At 39.9% G+C, this 14,369-nt stretch overlaps 1 protein-coding gene across 7 annotated transcripts in view; it reads right to left on the reverse strand.

The window, feature by feature from the left end:
* CROT (carnitine O-octanoyltransferase) overlaps positions 1 to 12,821 on the reverse strand; it is a 64,564-nt gene extending 51,743 nt beyond the window's left edge. For 5 of the 7 annotated variants that reach the window (XM_067042707.1, XM_067042705.1, XM_067042704.1 and 2 more), the window contains exons 1-6: positions 12,327 to 12,798; positions 11,991 to 12,075; positions 9,326 to 9,461; positions 5,415 to 5,539; positions 3,786 to 3,967; positions 3,490 to 3,614 (exon numbers count right to left, since the gene is read on the reverse strand). In XM_067042707.1, the coding sequence (XP_066898808.1) occupies positions 3,490 to 3,614; positions 3,786 to 3,967; positions 5,415 to 5,539; positions 9,326 to 9,440 (547 nt within the window). In that variant the 5' untranslated portion in view covers positions 9,441 to 9,461; positions 11,991 to 12,075; positions 12,327 to 12,798. Of the gene's footprint in view, positions 1 to 3,489; positions 3,615 to 3,785; positions 3,968 to 5,414; positions 5,540 to 9,325; positions 9,462 to 11,990; positions 12,076 to 12,326 lie in introns of all 7 variants that reach the window. The other 2 variants (XM_059073952.2, XM_067042706.1) reach the window with 2 other exon arrangements.
* Positions 12,822 to 14,369: the final 1,548 nt, after the last annotated feature.

The raw sequence follows: 14,369 nt of genomic DNA on the forward strand, positions 1-14,369 counted from the left end.
AAAGCAAAACTGAACTAGTCTTAATGGTCTCTTAAGGTAAAAAATCAACAAAAAACAAAACTAGGTCTAACTTGCCTCCTTACTGAGACTAGACTAGCCTCTTATCTGCAGCAGCCGGCATGCTGCCGTCCCCCTCAACACACATTATTTCTTTAATTTTCTCCTTATCCAGGATAGATTCTATAGCCAACATTATAATTTCTCCCTTGCAAAAATCCTCACTCCCTCTGCACCTGCCCCTGTTGCTGAAGGAAGAAACACAACACATCATATAGTCTAACTTTAAATTCATAAAAACACATCTCAACACTGTTTAGCTACCCTATGTTTCCACAGAATGTCTGCTTTTCCCACTTTCCAAAATGACCATTTCAAACCATCTCCTTTTTTTCTCAAATATTCCACCCCCACCTCAGTTCTTATTTCACCAAGGAAAACACAAGCAATACATGGAACAGCCTCGTCTTCCTACAGCAAGATCAGCCCATCTGTGTGCATCTAGACACACACTTTCTGCATTGCCTCTCATCCTTGCTCCTGCCAAAGGCCAGTTCTTCCACCATTTCTACTCTTACATTCTCAATGTCTTTGGTTCTTTATCCTTTCCCCTGCAAGATAATTTTTCCTTCTCTCCTATGTCATTCCTATGATGTATCACCCATCTTTTTAAAAAAAATAACACACACACACACACACACACACAATCTCCCACTGCACATCCAAACCTTTTTTGCAAGAATTATTTCCAAATGCTGCCACCACTTCTTCAGTTTGCTTTCATCTCCTCCAACTGAGCTCCATTCCCCAACTTCCACTAACACTGCTCTTGTCAGGGGCAGCCTCTGTCCACATCACTCTGACAAATCCAAAGGTCACTTTCAATTTCTACCCCATGTGACCTCACGGGAGCACTAGGTAAAACAGTTCTTTCTCGTGGCTTCTGGGAAACCATTGTTTTTGTTTTCTTTCTCCTTTGGTCTCTTTTGCTGGTCCCTCCTTCTCTGACCACCAAATACTACATTTGACTGTGATCAGGTCAGTACTGGTTCCCCTGATCATCTTCAGCTATATGTATTCCAAAAGTAATCTTACTGATTTTTATGGGGGTAGAAATGATTTCTGTGCCTGCTAATGATGACTCCTAAATCTTTATCTGCAGTCCTGAATTCTCCCCAGTACCCCAAACTCTGTACCCAACTTCCTATTTACATTTCCACCTAGATGTCTAAAAGGCATCTTAAATTCAGTGCAATCTAGGGAACTCTTTATTTTCTTCCCTAAATATTTCCTCCCAGTTTTCCCCACCTCATGAACCAACACACCTATCGACCCCGTTAGCTTCTCAAGCCCAGTAACTTGAGGTCATCTCTGATTCCTTTTTCTCTCACATCTCACAACCAATCTATGAATAATTCTGCTTACTCCATATCCAAAATATCTCCAGAATCTAGTAACTATTCACCACCTCCATGCTACCACCCTAGGACAAGTCATTGTTATGGCTCACTGGGACTACTAAAACAAGCTTCTAATTCATCTCCCTGCTGCTACATGTCTCTCTACTAAAAATTTATTCTTCAAACAGCAGGCAGAATTATCTTTTTTAAAAAACTCATACATAAACATAAAAAACATAAAAATGTTTTAAAAAACATTAAAACTGTTCACATCACTCTCTTTGTCAAAACCCACTAATAGTATCTAATCACATTTTAAATAAAAGCCAACAAACCTTAGTTGGCTTACAAAGTACTATATGATCCAGACTCTTACATCTTTACAATCCACCCCCTCCTTCTTGCCTACTCTGCTCCATCCACATTGCACTTCGAACATGCCAAGTTTATTCATGCCCAGAAGATTCCCCCCTCAACACACACACACACACACACACAAACACACCTCTACCTCCACCACCACCACCAAGCTGAACTAAACAAAAACAGAAATGAAAAGCAAACAAACTATGCAAGATCATCTTATTATTCAGATCCTCAGTGAGGTCTTCCCTGACTACCTAATCTAAAACAGCCACCCAGTTACTCATGTGATTTGAATTCTCTATATAGCATTTGTCACAAACTCTATGATATTTTTTCATGTTTACTGATTCCCTCAGCTTTATCCCTATTTGCACCTCTTCACCTAACTGTAAGTTCAAGAACATACTAACCATGACAGCTTAAACCACTGTATCAAAAAGTACATTATTAATGAATCCCCACCTTATGCAATGTAACTTAAAGAACTTACCTTATCTACAGACATACCTACTAAGCAATAAAAGATTGAATTCAAAACCAGGTCTACTGATAATAGTTCTTAACTAATATGCATATTATTTCTATTTCCTACTGCTATTCTCCTATCAATTTTCCCCTGTTCATCTTTTCAATTCACATTTGGACGTTCAGCTTTATGCCATAAATAACCAGGTTCCTAATTCTTTCTTTTAATTCTTTCTCTTGCAACATCAAGGTAAACGTGTCTGGGCTTAAGGACATTAAATATCTCAAGCTCCTACAGAGCTTTACATGCAAGAAGTTGAGTTCTACATGAAAGTAAACTTATACTTCTCACACTATAAGCAAAATTGGGTATTGAAATTTTACTTTTAAATAAAATTTTATATAAGAAAAATACTCATTCATAATGACATTCTGAAGTAATATGAACTATGTTATTAAATTTATAAGAAAAATTCCTGAAGTAATTGGAAACCAGCAGTTACTACAACAGAATTTTCCCTTTGAAGATATGGTAGGACACCAAGCAGAAAGTGCCATTAAACTAACTGTAAAACAAAAACTTTGATGAGTCAATCTGAACTCATGTGCCTTCAAGAAGATTGGTATCAGGCTCTTACCTCATATGAGGAAAAGGGGTGGGTTGAGGGGAGGAAAGCATACTCACAAAGACAAAATGGGATGATGAGCACATACAAACACTCAAAAGAGAATTCAGATAAGAAATGAGGGTAGAAAGAGAAGGATCCCGATCATATGCTCCAGATCTCCTAAAACTGATTCATAATTCTACTCTTTAACTAAAATTTAAACTCTCAAATGATGCAACATAAGCAACAGGTTTGTACAGAACCATGTAGAGTTTTAAAAAATCCATTCCCACAAATTACTTCCAGCTAATCGCTATGACTGAAAGAAAAGGTTCATAGAAAGCTTCTGATTAGTCAAAATCCAGTAAGAAATATTTTTCACAACAGTATTTTCCAAATTAAAAAAAAAAAAGTATGTTCCACAGTGCCATGGGAATTCCCTGGTGGTCCAATGGTTAGGACTCAGCACTTTCACTGCTGTGGGCCCAGGTTCTGTCCTGATCAGGGAACTAATATCTCGCAAGGCACATGGAGCAGCCAAAAAAAAAAAAAAAAAAAATATGTTCCACAGCATCACAGAAGAAGCTGCAGCAAAACTACCCAAATTCCAAAGCTTTTACCAGAAAAAGTACATGTGTTTGTTTTCTACTTACCAGTCCTAAAATAATTAATAACTGAATCTCTAGTAATTCCTGGAACCTTGCAGGTGGAAAACAGCATTCGGAATTGATTCATATCTAGAGGAGTATTTCCAACTTTATGAACAGGCAATTTTTCTCTATTAAAACAAACCAAAAAAGTATATTGACCAAGAAATCATTATAAAATTTATAAACCAAACAGTCACACCTATAGTATTCATCCCCAAATGAGTAAATTAAGCTTCTCAACATTGTGCGACCTGAGACCTTGGGTAAATATGTAACCAAATTGACATAACTAGCCTTACTTTCTTAATAGCTGCCAGTAGTTCAAGATATGCCAAAGACTTATACTTCCTCTTTCCAATTGTGTGCCTTCCTTTGGAGGCCAGTAGTGTTCAATATGGCTTGCAGGACCCCCAAAGTTGACATGCAGTTGTGATGGTATACGAACATCCAGGTAGGCAACGTTCAGCCACCAGTCTTCCAGCTAAAAGACATTAAGAACATCAGCCTAATGCTACTGATAATACTTCAGTGTGTAACTACTGGGGGGAAAAAAGCTCTATTTGTCCTTTTTTCTTTAATTAGTCTTCAACACTTAAAAACATGTTTCATTTTAAATCATCACAGATATTAAAAAACGGTACTGTGATCATTTCTTTCTTTCAGAATTATGGGATCTGAATTAAGTACTATTCAGTTCAGCTACATTATCAAACACATGAAACAAGAAAGCATTGAAACAAACACCTTCAGACCGATCATAGTGAAATCACCAAGTACTCAGTACCAGGAGTATCCAACAAAGTACTCTAGGTGTGTTTTCTCAGAGTACCTGGGGTACAATAGATATTCAACAAATCCTCAGTTATAACAATTATTAAGGCACTTATAATTTCCCTATTTCCTTTTTCATAGAAATATGAAAACTTTTCAGTAGGCTTAAAACTAATTTGGATTTTTCACTGACACCACATTCTATGCATCCCTCTTTCATGACATGCAATTGAATTTCATGTATAAGTAAGTGGATCTCATCAAATTACCTGGAGTTCTTTTTGAAGAATTTGATGTTATAAACTATAATCAATCATTTGGAAAAAGATATAAGTGAAAAGGATACAGGCAGAACAACAACTTCTTTACCTTTACCCTAATTTAATTAAAGTCACTCAAGATTCAAGATTGAGAAAAAGGGAATCTTGAGGTATAAAATTTTATTATTCCATCATAGGTATCAAAGGACAATGAGAAGATCAGCTTGCTCTTTATTTCTAAAACTAAATGACAGTTACAATCATTATTTCTAGATTAAAGTAATATCTTAAATTATGGAAACTCATCCTCTGGTTTGTACTACAGAAGCAGAGTAGTTAAGACGAAAAAGTCAAAGAAGATTCCCTGTGGCAAATTACTGAGACTCTCAGTAATTATTAAACCACTGTCTCCTCAAACTATCTAACTGAAACATAGAATACTCATAACCATTCTCCACTCCAGTTCTGTAATGCCCCTTTTCTCCTAGGTACTGTTTAAATATTTGTATGCCACCAATGTGATGTTTATTTTAGTGTTGTGGGACTTTGATTATCTGGGCAAACTGTTTTTCTCAAGCATGGTCTACAGATGACCTGCATCAGAACCACATGGAGTAGTTGTTAAAATAAGGATTTCTGGGCCCCCATTCCAGAGATACTGAATCAGAATCACTGGTCCCAGGAACTCTGCATTTTAACAAGTTCCCCAATATGAGAGGAGCCCACACACAACACTTAAAACTCACCAGAGTTGAACAATTCACTCATTATTTTGGATGATGATAAACACAACAATAACTGCAAGGATTTTACAGTACAGTAATAATTTAAAAATGAAAGCCAGATACACTTATTTTTCATTAAGTATCAATATTCTAAGTACGATAACATAAATACCCAATTTCTTTTTTCTTTTGCCCTTTCAAGTAATTTCTGCTGCAATTTTTCTCCAATACCATTTTGAAATTTTTGGACAATTGCTTCAGTTTTCTTATATTCTTCTTCATTTGCAAATGGCTTTACTATAAAGAAAAAAATATGCATTAAAGTACTTAGATATCAAGTACCACAAACTCACCTCAATTATTATTACTTACACAAATCTTGACTTAGTTATATAAAACACTTATGAATTAGAGCAGTCCACTAAATTATAATCGAGTTTACAACATGAAGATGGCTGAAAAGCAATAATGCAAAATACTGGAAAAAATAAAACAGTGAATACTATATAGTCTGATAACTACTTCCCCCCAAATTATTTAAAAATCATTCTAGGGCTTCCCTGGTGGCACAATGGTTGAGAATCCGCCTGCCGATGCAGGGGACGCGGGTTCGTGCCCCAGTCCGGGAAGATCCCACATGCCGCGGAGTGGCTGGGCCCGTGAGCCATGGCTGCTGAGCCTGTGCGTGTGGAGCCTGTGCTCCGCAACGGGAGAGGCCACAGCAGTGAGAGACCCACGTACCACACACACACACACACACACACACACACACACACAGAATCATTCTAGATGATGATAGTTAAAATGACATACAGCACTATCATCTAGCTACTAGTCCAGTACGAAAGTAAATCCTATTTAGCCATGACTGAGAGAAATTAAAGCTTCTTTCCACTAACGTTGAAGCAGAGCCTTAAACATTATGAATGTAAGTGCAATATGTATGTAAATTTAAGTGTAAAGCCTTCCCAGACCAGTGTAGGGTCCCTTCTGGCCAATAACGATTTCCCTTACACACAGACATACATACATACATACATACACACACACACACACACACACACACACACACACACACACACACAAAGTATACAGGGGTCCTAGTCCATGAAAACCAAGTGTTCTGAAAATTAAGCTATAGATGAAAGTAAATTAGAAATCAAGGGACATTAATATCTTCCTTTTGTTTTATTTTTGTCACTTCAAAGTTTTCTCCTAAGGTTAATTTAAATAGCTGCATTCAGATAGCACAAGTGAATAATCAGTGAATTTTTTAAAAAAGAAACTAGAATTCCAAGATGAAAGTAGGTGCGAAAAAAGAATTTAAAAAAAATCAGAGAGCTTCTAATTAAACAAAGGGAACTAAGGTCATAAATTTATCTTCACTTCTAGAAACTCACTAAAATGAGAGTAATTAAAAAGGCATAAATTCATAAGGACACAGAAAATGAAAGAAGAAAGGACAGCAGACAAGTTAACATTTTACAAATTAGAAAACATGTGGGGAAATGGGGACTGACCGCAGAATGGAGAAAGCACCAACAGCCTGGAAAGTGGAGTGTAGTGGGAGACAGGGGAGGGTTAGGTGCAAACCAACAAGCAAGCCAACTCCTGCAGCAGAACCCCAGGAAAGTTCAAGAATTCAAGACACATGGACTTGTAAAGGCAAGGGACAAAGTGAGGCTGGAGAAAGGACAACTGCTTCAACATCGGTAAAAGCGGAAGACAACCAGCCCATCCACGTACGTCCCTGTAGATCTTCTCCATCCTAGAAAGCCAGGCAATTCCTTCCCAATGGCACTAGAAATCTGAAGGTTTACTCTTATGACAAGCAGAATATGTGGATTCTAGCTGATATTTTAAAAAGAGGGATTACAATGAAAGTGCACACCAGAACAATGAGCCCTCCTGCGCCCCTCTCCACTCAGCTCCCAAAACACTAGCAGTCAGGCTTATGCCTTCACAACAAAAGACGAGAGAATTCTTCTTTGGGGAAGCTATCAATCAGTCCACGAGAAAGGAGTACTGGTATTTGGATATGTCCCAATGGAACTGCTAGATCTCTGCCCTATTACACTTCAAGGCTCATTATAAGGCTCACTTGTCGCCAAGGTCTACCCACGCACACGGAGCTCCCAGTCAGCTTCTTAGGGTCTGACTCAAACATGAATGACTAAGGATTGCCAGATATTTGAGGAAAGCCTCTAACATAACAGTCAGAGAGCAGAACAAACCAAAAAAGGACTAATGATATCAAACAGTAAATGGACCAAAAAGGGACAGGCACTAAAAATGAAAGGAAAACAATTTTTTAATTAAAATCTTCGCCCAGAAGGACCCAGAGCCAAGTAATAGGAGTTGCTCTCAGAAAGAGAAAAGAAGGGAGGAGAAAACTATCAAGGCAATGAAATTTTTAGAATTTCCTAGAACTGAAGAACATGACTTTTTAAATGGAAGGGACCCACTGACTGTTCAGACAAATAAGTGACAAAACCTACACACCATGGGACATCACTAAGATATTCAGAATAATAGGGATAAAGAAAAGGTTTCCAAACACATCCAGGGAGTGAAAAACAACAGGTCACATATATAGGATCAAATACCAGAACGGCATCAGATTTCTCAAGAGGAGCAAACGAACAGTGCCTTCAAAACTTAAGAAAAAGTCATTTCCAACCCAGAATTCTATACTTAGCCAAACAATCAAGTATGAGTAGCATAAATACATTTTTAGGTCATAACATTCTTTTCCTCCCAGACACCCTTTCTCAAATAGCTCCTGAAGATGTACTTCACCAAAATAAGGGAATAAAAGAGGAAGACAGAACCCAGGAACCACGAAATACAAAACAAGAAAGAGAGGTGAAGAGACCCGCCAGGATGATGGTTACACGAGAGCCCCAGGGTAAGCGTTGTCCAGCCAGCTTGAGAAAAGTGAATACTGGTTGGAACAAGAAGGTGGGGGGGCCCCAGGAGGGATGTCTCCAAGAAGAAATAAAACTGAGGGACTATCGTATGTATTTAAATGGATTCAGGGATTTTAGGTGTAGTGAAGTATTTGGGAGTGAATTAGTTGTGGATACAAAGCATACCAAACAAATGAAAAATGAGGAAAAACCCAAAAATACAGCAAAAAGGTAATCAAAGTACTGTACACTGAATGGGTCTCTTGTGAATAATTGCATAACCACAAACCCTCAATGGTTAGGTAAATTAATTTGGGTAAATACTGATTTAAATCAGGTGAACACTAATCTAACTGCAAATGGTGATTTCTTACAACTACACTGAGAAAATGAGAGGGAAAATGTGGATATGTTAGATTGCATAAACGTTGGGAAGCGAAGGTGGAGGTTAGGGGGTGTAAGACAGCTAAATCTACATCTTTTTAGGAACTAATTATATAACATCTACAACTAAAAAAAAACCCAAGAAATAGTAGCATAAGAATGTTAGTTTGGCGCTTCCCTGGTGGCGCAGCGGTTGAGAGAGTCTGCCTGCCAATGCAGGGGACATGTGTTTGAGTCCTGGTCTGGGGAGATCCCACATGCCACGGAGCAGCGAGACCCGTGAGCCACAACTACTGAGCCTGCGTGTCTGGAGCCTGTGCTCCGCAACAAGAGAGGCTGCGATAGTGAGAGGCCCACGCGCCGCGATGAAGAGTGGCCCCTGCTTGCCGCAACCGGAGAAAGCCCTCACACAGAAATGAAGACCCAACACAGCCAAAACTAAATAAATAATAATTTTTTAAAAAAAAGAATGTTAGTTTAAATCTGGAGGTAAACACAAGAAGCAGATAAAATATTGCAAAATGGTTGCCTAAGGGCATGGCATTGGCAGTGGGGGAAATGAGGCAGAGGACTACTACTTCTTATTGTAAGCCTAAAAGTACTACCTGGCTTTTTAAACTATGGAAAAATTAACATGAGAAAGACAGAAATGTTTTGGACATTTTAAGGATAATTTTAATTATCATAAGCCTAGAGGAAAAAGCAATTAGACCCTCATCAACTTCTAACAATTTCACAGTTTTCTAAGTTGCTAGCAATATTAAAATATGCTAAAAGATTACAAACATACCTGATTCAAGGTATTTCTTTAATGATTCTTCAAGTGAAGGAACAGGCAGTGATGGAAGAGAATCCTGGTACTGAAATGTTCTTTCTTCAGTTGATTTAGCCAACTGATTTTCCATGATGCGATCGCAATAGGAACACTAAAGAAAAAAAAAAAGCCCTCACAATTCAATTTCATAAATATTCTTTTAGATGCTAGTCCCAACTCACTACATCACTATTTAGTGACCACAGTATATCTAGGACTTGGTCCTAGTCCTTAGGAATTCATGAACTTGTCAGAGAGAGAAAACCAATTTTTTTTAAAAAAGTGTAGACTCAAAAGTGCTAGAGGTCAAGGAGTCATCAGTAAGACCAGTATAATTATCATTTATTGAGCACCTACTATTTGCCAAGTACTGCAATAAGTGTTATAGAAAATGTGTTATCTCTCTAATATTCATACTATCTCTGAAAGGTGGCGTTCTCTGCCATAAGTCAAAACTCAGAGAGATTTAGTAAATTGCCTAAGGTCAAACCAACAACTCAAATCCAGACCTGTTTGACCACAATCTTCCTCCCATACAAAGGCTACATGATAATGGGTGATGTCTAAATGGGTAGATAGAATTCAGATGTGTAGAAAAGGATAATGGGCTGAGAGAAAGAACTTTGAAGAGGAAAATATGAAGAGTTTTGGAAGAGTCATCCAACTATAGAGTTACAAAAAGTTACAGAGTACATAAATCAGGCTGCTGTAACCTAATCCTGCAGTGGTGTGAGGCCTAAACAGAATGACCTCAAGTATCCCAAAGCAATCTTGTACATTTTCCAGAGATGTATTAATTTTCAGAAAAATCAAAGTAATACAAAATGTGAATAAAGAGATTCCTCAAAGAAGCCTTTATAAATTATATATTAAAATAGCAGTTGAGAAATGAAGAAACATTAATATTGAATAAGAATTTCCTGTCCTTTCAAATACTACCTGTTAAAACTAATAGCAAAGCCAAATAAAATATTCCACTCAGAAAGTTACAGAATAAAACATTATAAAAAATGTGTGACAAAGACTGTTTTCAGCCAATATAACTTTTCTCCTTCTTTCTTAACAGAATCCTGAGTTTCAGCTGGGTAGATAGCCATATAGCTCTATCTTTCCCACTCTCCCTTGGAGCTCAGTACGGCTTTGCGATGTATATGTGGCCTCCAGATCATTCCCGTGTAAAGAACTAGAGGTGTTCTTCTGTGCTTTCTCTTCTCCTCACTGCCTATCAGGAAAGTCCCAACTGGAACAGCACTTTGGATCTATTTACGGGAGTCAGGTATTGAGGCTGTCAGAATCTTCCTACTAGCCCTGGACTCCTTCTTCTAGATGTATCAAAAAAAATCTTTTATTTATGCCATTGTAGTTTGGCTTTCTTTGTTAGGGGAGAAGAGCTTAGCCTACACCACTAATATAACCCAAAAATGAGGTACAACAAAGATTTCAATTCCTCTGCTTCTTCCTATCTAAATAGGAAGAAGCACTTCACTTTGACCATCTGTAAACATGCCTGTAGATCTAACAGAAATGTAGATCTGGGTCCAAATACCAACTCGCCATTTTCTAGCCATATGCCCCTGCACAAATAACTTTACCTGAATTTCTTCATCTGTAGAGAGGATACTTAAATAATCAGACAGAGTTGTTGTGTTAGGGTTTTGGTTTTTTTTTTTAATACCTGCAAAACTGCACTGTAAAAATAATCAAGTTTTGAGACAACCATAACAGGCTAGGTAGAATTTCTATGAGCAGCCCCCGTGATTCTGCCCTCTCTAATACACAGAACCTGTGACTATGAGATTATCACTTCCTTGACTGTGATGGTGTTATTGCACAATTGACCTTACTTGAAGTAGGGAGGTTATCCAGGTGGGCCTAATCTAATCACTTGAGCCCTCTGGAGCAGAAAGCTTTCTCCAGGAGGTGGCAGAAGACGAGTCAGGGAGATTAAAAACATGAAAAGGATTGGAGGTGCTATATGGCTTTGAAAATGCAGGTGGTCTTGTGGAACTGAGAGAGGCCCCAGCTGGCAGCCAGTAAGGAAAATGGAACCTCGGTCCTACAACTGCATGGAAATTAATTCTGCCAACAACTTCAATGAGCCTGGAGATGGATTCTCCCTCAGAAAGCCCAGACCAACAAACTTATTTCAGCTTTGTGAGATCCTAAGCAGCATACCCACCTAAACCTACAGAGACCTCCCATCTACAGAGCTGCTAGTTAATAAGTTTGTGGTTTTTTAACTGTTAGGTTTGTGATAAATTGTTATGGTAGCAATTGGAAACGAACACACATATATAGAAAAAAAAAGCTATTCTCTGTACACATCCCTGCCACTCAACAGACTCTAGGAATCTGAGACCACGACTACCAGTACCATACTCACTACAGTCTTAACTCACCAAAAGGTAAACAGTAAAAATAGGAATTATCAGAGTCTTTCATGGAGGGCTGTTTTGAACTCTCAATCACAAAGACTAAATAATACAATTCTAAAATAAGCTACAAATGCATTAAGAAAATGATGACGCTGGATTTAATTACAGTGGGCCTCCTGGGAGCAATAAGATGTAAACTCAAAGTAGAAAACAGAATCAGGTAAACAAGAAACACAAACAAGTAAAATAAATAGATTATCACTTACCGGTACACCGAGATCTTTAGGACTGCCAAGAGCGTGGTGCAACAAATCTGTTTTGGAATCACAGAGATTTGAACTGGGTTGGTGGCTGTGGGCAGGAAGAAAAACAAGTTTAACAATTGCAGGGGTAAAAAATTAACAGAAACTAGTAAAAGAAGGTGGAGGACAGACAACTTAGGGGTTGGAGGCCCCAAGCCTCAAACTTTCGGCAATCACAGCAAACACACGCCAACAGGCCAGCAGCCAGAAAGCTGGATAAAAATTACTACACTATTAACTAGGTTAACTACTAGGACAACTACACTCCCTTCCATGAGACAGTCCCCAGAAACGATGTACCTCCCGGTGCCCGGGTATCTGGTGCCGGCGCTTTGTCGCAGGGCTGCAAGTTCAAAGCTTGGCTCTAGAGACAGAAGGAGTAGAGGGCGACGGGAGGTCCGAGACTCCTCCCACCAACGCAAAGGCAGCTCCGCATACTCCAGAAGCCACCAGGTGAGAGAAATTCAACCAAGCACCACGACGGACCAGCCTAGCGGCCCAGCCTCAAGGATACCTCTCAGACCCCGGCAAGCGAGATGCCTGATGCCACCCCGCCAGTCCTGGCACCTCTGACGCTCTCCACTATTTAACGCTGTTCTAACGCCTTAACTTTTCCCCACCCCCGAAGGGTTAGCGGGGTAAGAAGGGAGGAAGAAGGGAGGGACGGAGGAATAAGGAGGGAAAGAGGGAGCGCTACTCCGCGGGCTAGCTAGTCCGGACCCCCAGCGGTTGATAAAACTCCGCCGCAGCGCACAGCTGCGCAGGCCCGCTTCCCCGAGGCCGCCCCGGACCGGCAATTGGACGGAGAGCCGCGAGGGTCCCGCCCCGCGGGCACCGGGTAATGGGGATTGGCTGGGAAGCCGCGACGGTTCCTCCCCCCACCCCCCCGGCGTACTTGAAGGCGGGGGTGGGGCGGGCCGGGCATGCGCTCTGGTCGACCTAGCTCCTTCTCCCGTCCTCCGTCGGGGGCAGGGTTCTAGGTTGCGGGGCTCGGCAAGGCTCGGCGGGGCGGACGAGATAAACAGTCCAAACCCAGCCCGGCAGCAGTCACCTGCTTGCTGCCGGTGGAGCTCAGCTCATTGCCAGGGACACAGAGGGCGCTAAGGGCCGTGCTCCGCTCACGCAGTTACCTAACCCTCTGGAACGGATGTAGGGACAGATGGCCCATTTTCACCTGTTCCTCTTCTAGCCCCACTTATGGCTTAGCAGCCGCTGTTACCCCGTTCCCCGTGTGACGCTTTTTGTAACCCTCAAGTAAGAATTTATACCAGCGCCTTTAAAAGGAATCCTATTTTTCACTCCGTGTCCTAGGAAGAGAACAGTTACCGCATAAATCCCTACTTGACCTCACTTTTCCTTCATCCACGGAGGCTGAAGTTTGCCCAGCGTAGAGGCTGCAGCCCTCTGCTCCGTCGGGGCTTCTCTACCTTTTCACAGGTCTTCATGCTGCCCAAGGTCCTCGAAGCCCCCAGGACTCTCACTGTAATCTTGAGGTTGACCTGATGGCTTTTACTATCGCACCAAGAAATAAAGTTTTTAACCAGAGGGAACTAGGCAAGTTCTAGAGGAAGATCATAATATAGTTAACTTACTTTCACAGGCAAATCATTTTTACATTTACCTCCTGAAATATACTGTTTGATTTTTCATTTTAAATACACTTTCATTTTTGTGGAAGAAAAGACATGGTTTACAGTGGCTCTGAACTGGATATCAAATATAAATAACTGGATTCCAAATTAACGTGTCATTACAGGTCCTTTATCTGTCTTTCCTAAGTCCCTTAATAGTAAAATCTGACCAGAAAGGAACTGAGGCTATGTATACCTGAATATTCACTTGGTGTGAATATTCATAAGTTCTCTACAGAAATATTAATGAGTTTGGTTACAGTGCAACTTCCGCACTTGCTGGAGATGTTACTTAATATGTGGCAGACACACTTCTCTGATAAAAGTTCTGAACTCTGAAACATATGAGGCCAAAAAAGTTTTCAGATAAGAGATTGTAAAGTTGTAGTAGTAATTTCTGAAGGTGTGGTAAAGAACTTTTCTCTCATAGTATTTAAGTTCTGTGTTCTGGATAATGTTCAAATTGGCTTAAAGATATTACTCTTAAACAGAATTTTAAAAACATTCAAAAAACCTTCACTGCATTGTTTTTTCCTTCCTACTGAATTTTGGCATCTCTTAAAATTTATGCATGTTTAATGACTGTGGGTGCTTTAGGGTCACTTAGCTTCACTGCCTCTCTCCTAGTCTTAATGTTTATTTAAAGAGAAACAAGAGGGCTTCCCAGGGCTTCCCTGGTGGCGCAGTGGTTGAGAATCCGCCTGCCGATGCA

The sequence above is a fragment of the Kogia breviceps genome, chromosome 9, assembly GCF_026419965.1.
Source record: "Kogia breviceps isolate mKogBre1 chromosome 9, mKogBre1 haplotype 1, whole genome shotgun sequence".
Classification (NCBI taxonomy): domain Eukaryota; kingdom Metazoa; phylum Chordata; class Mammalia; order Artiodactyla; family Physeteridae; genus Kogia; species Kogia breviceps.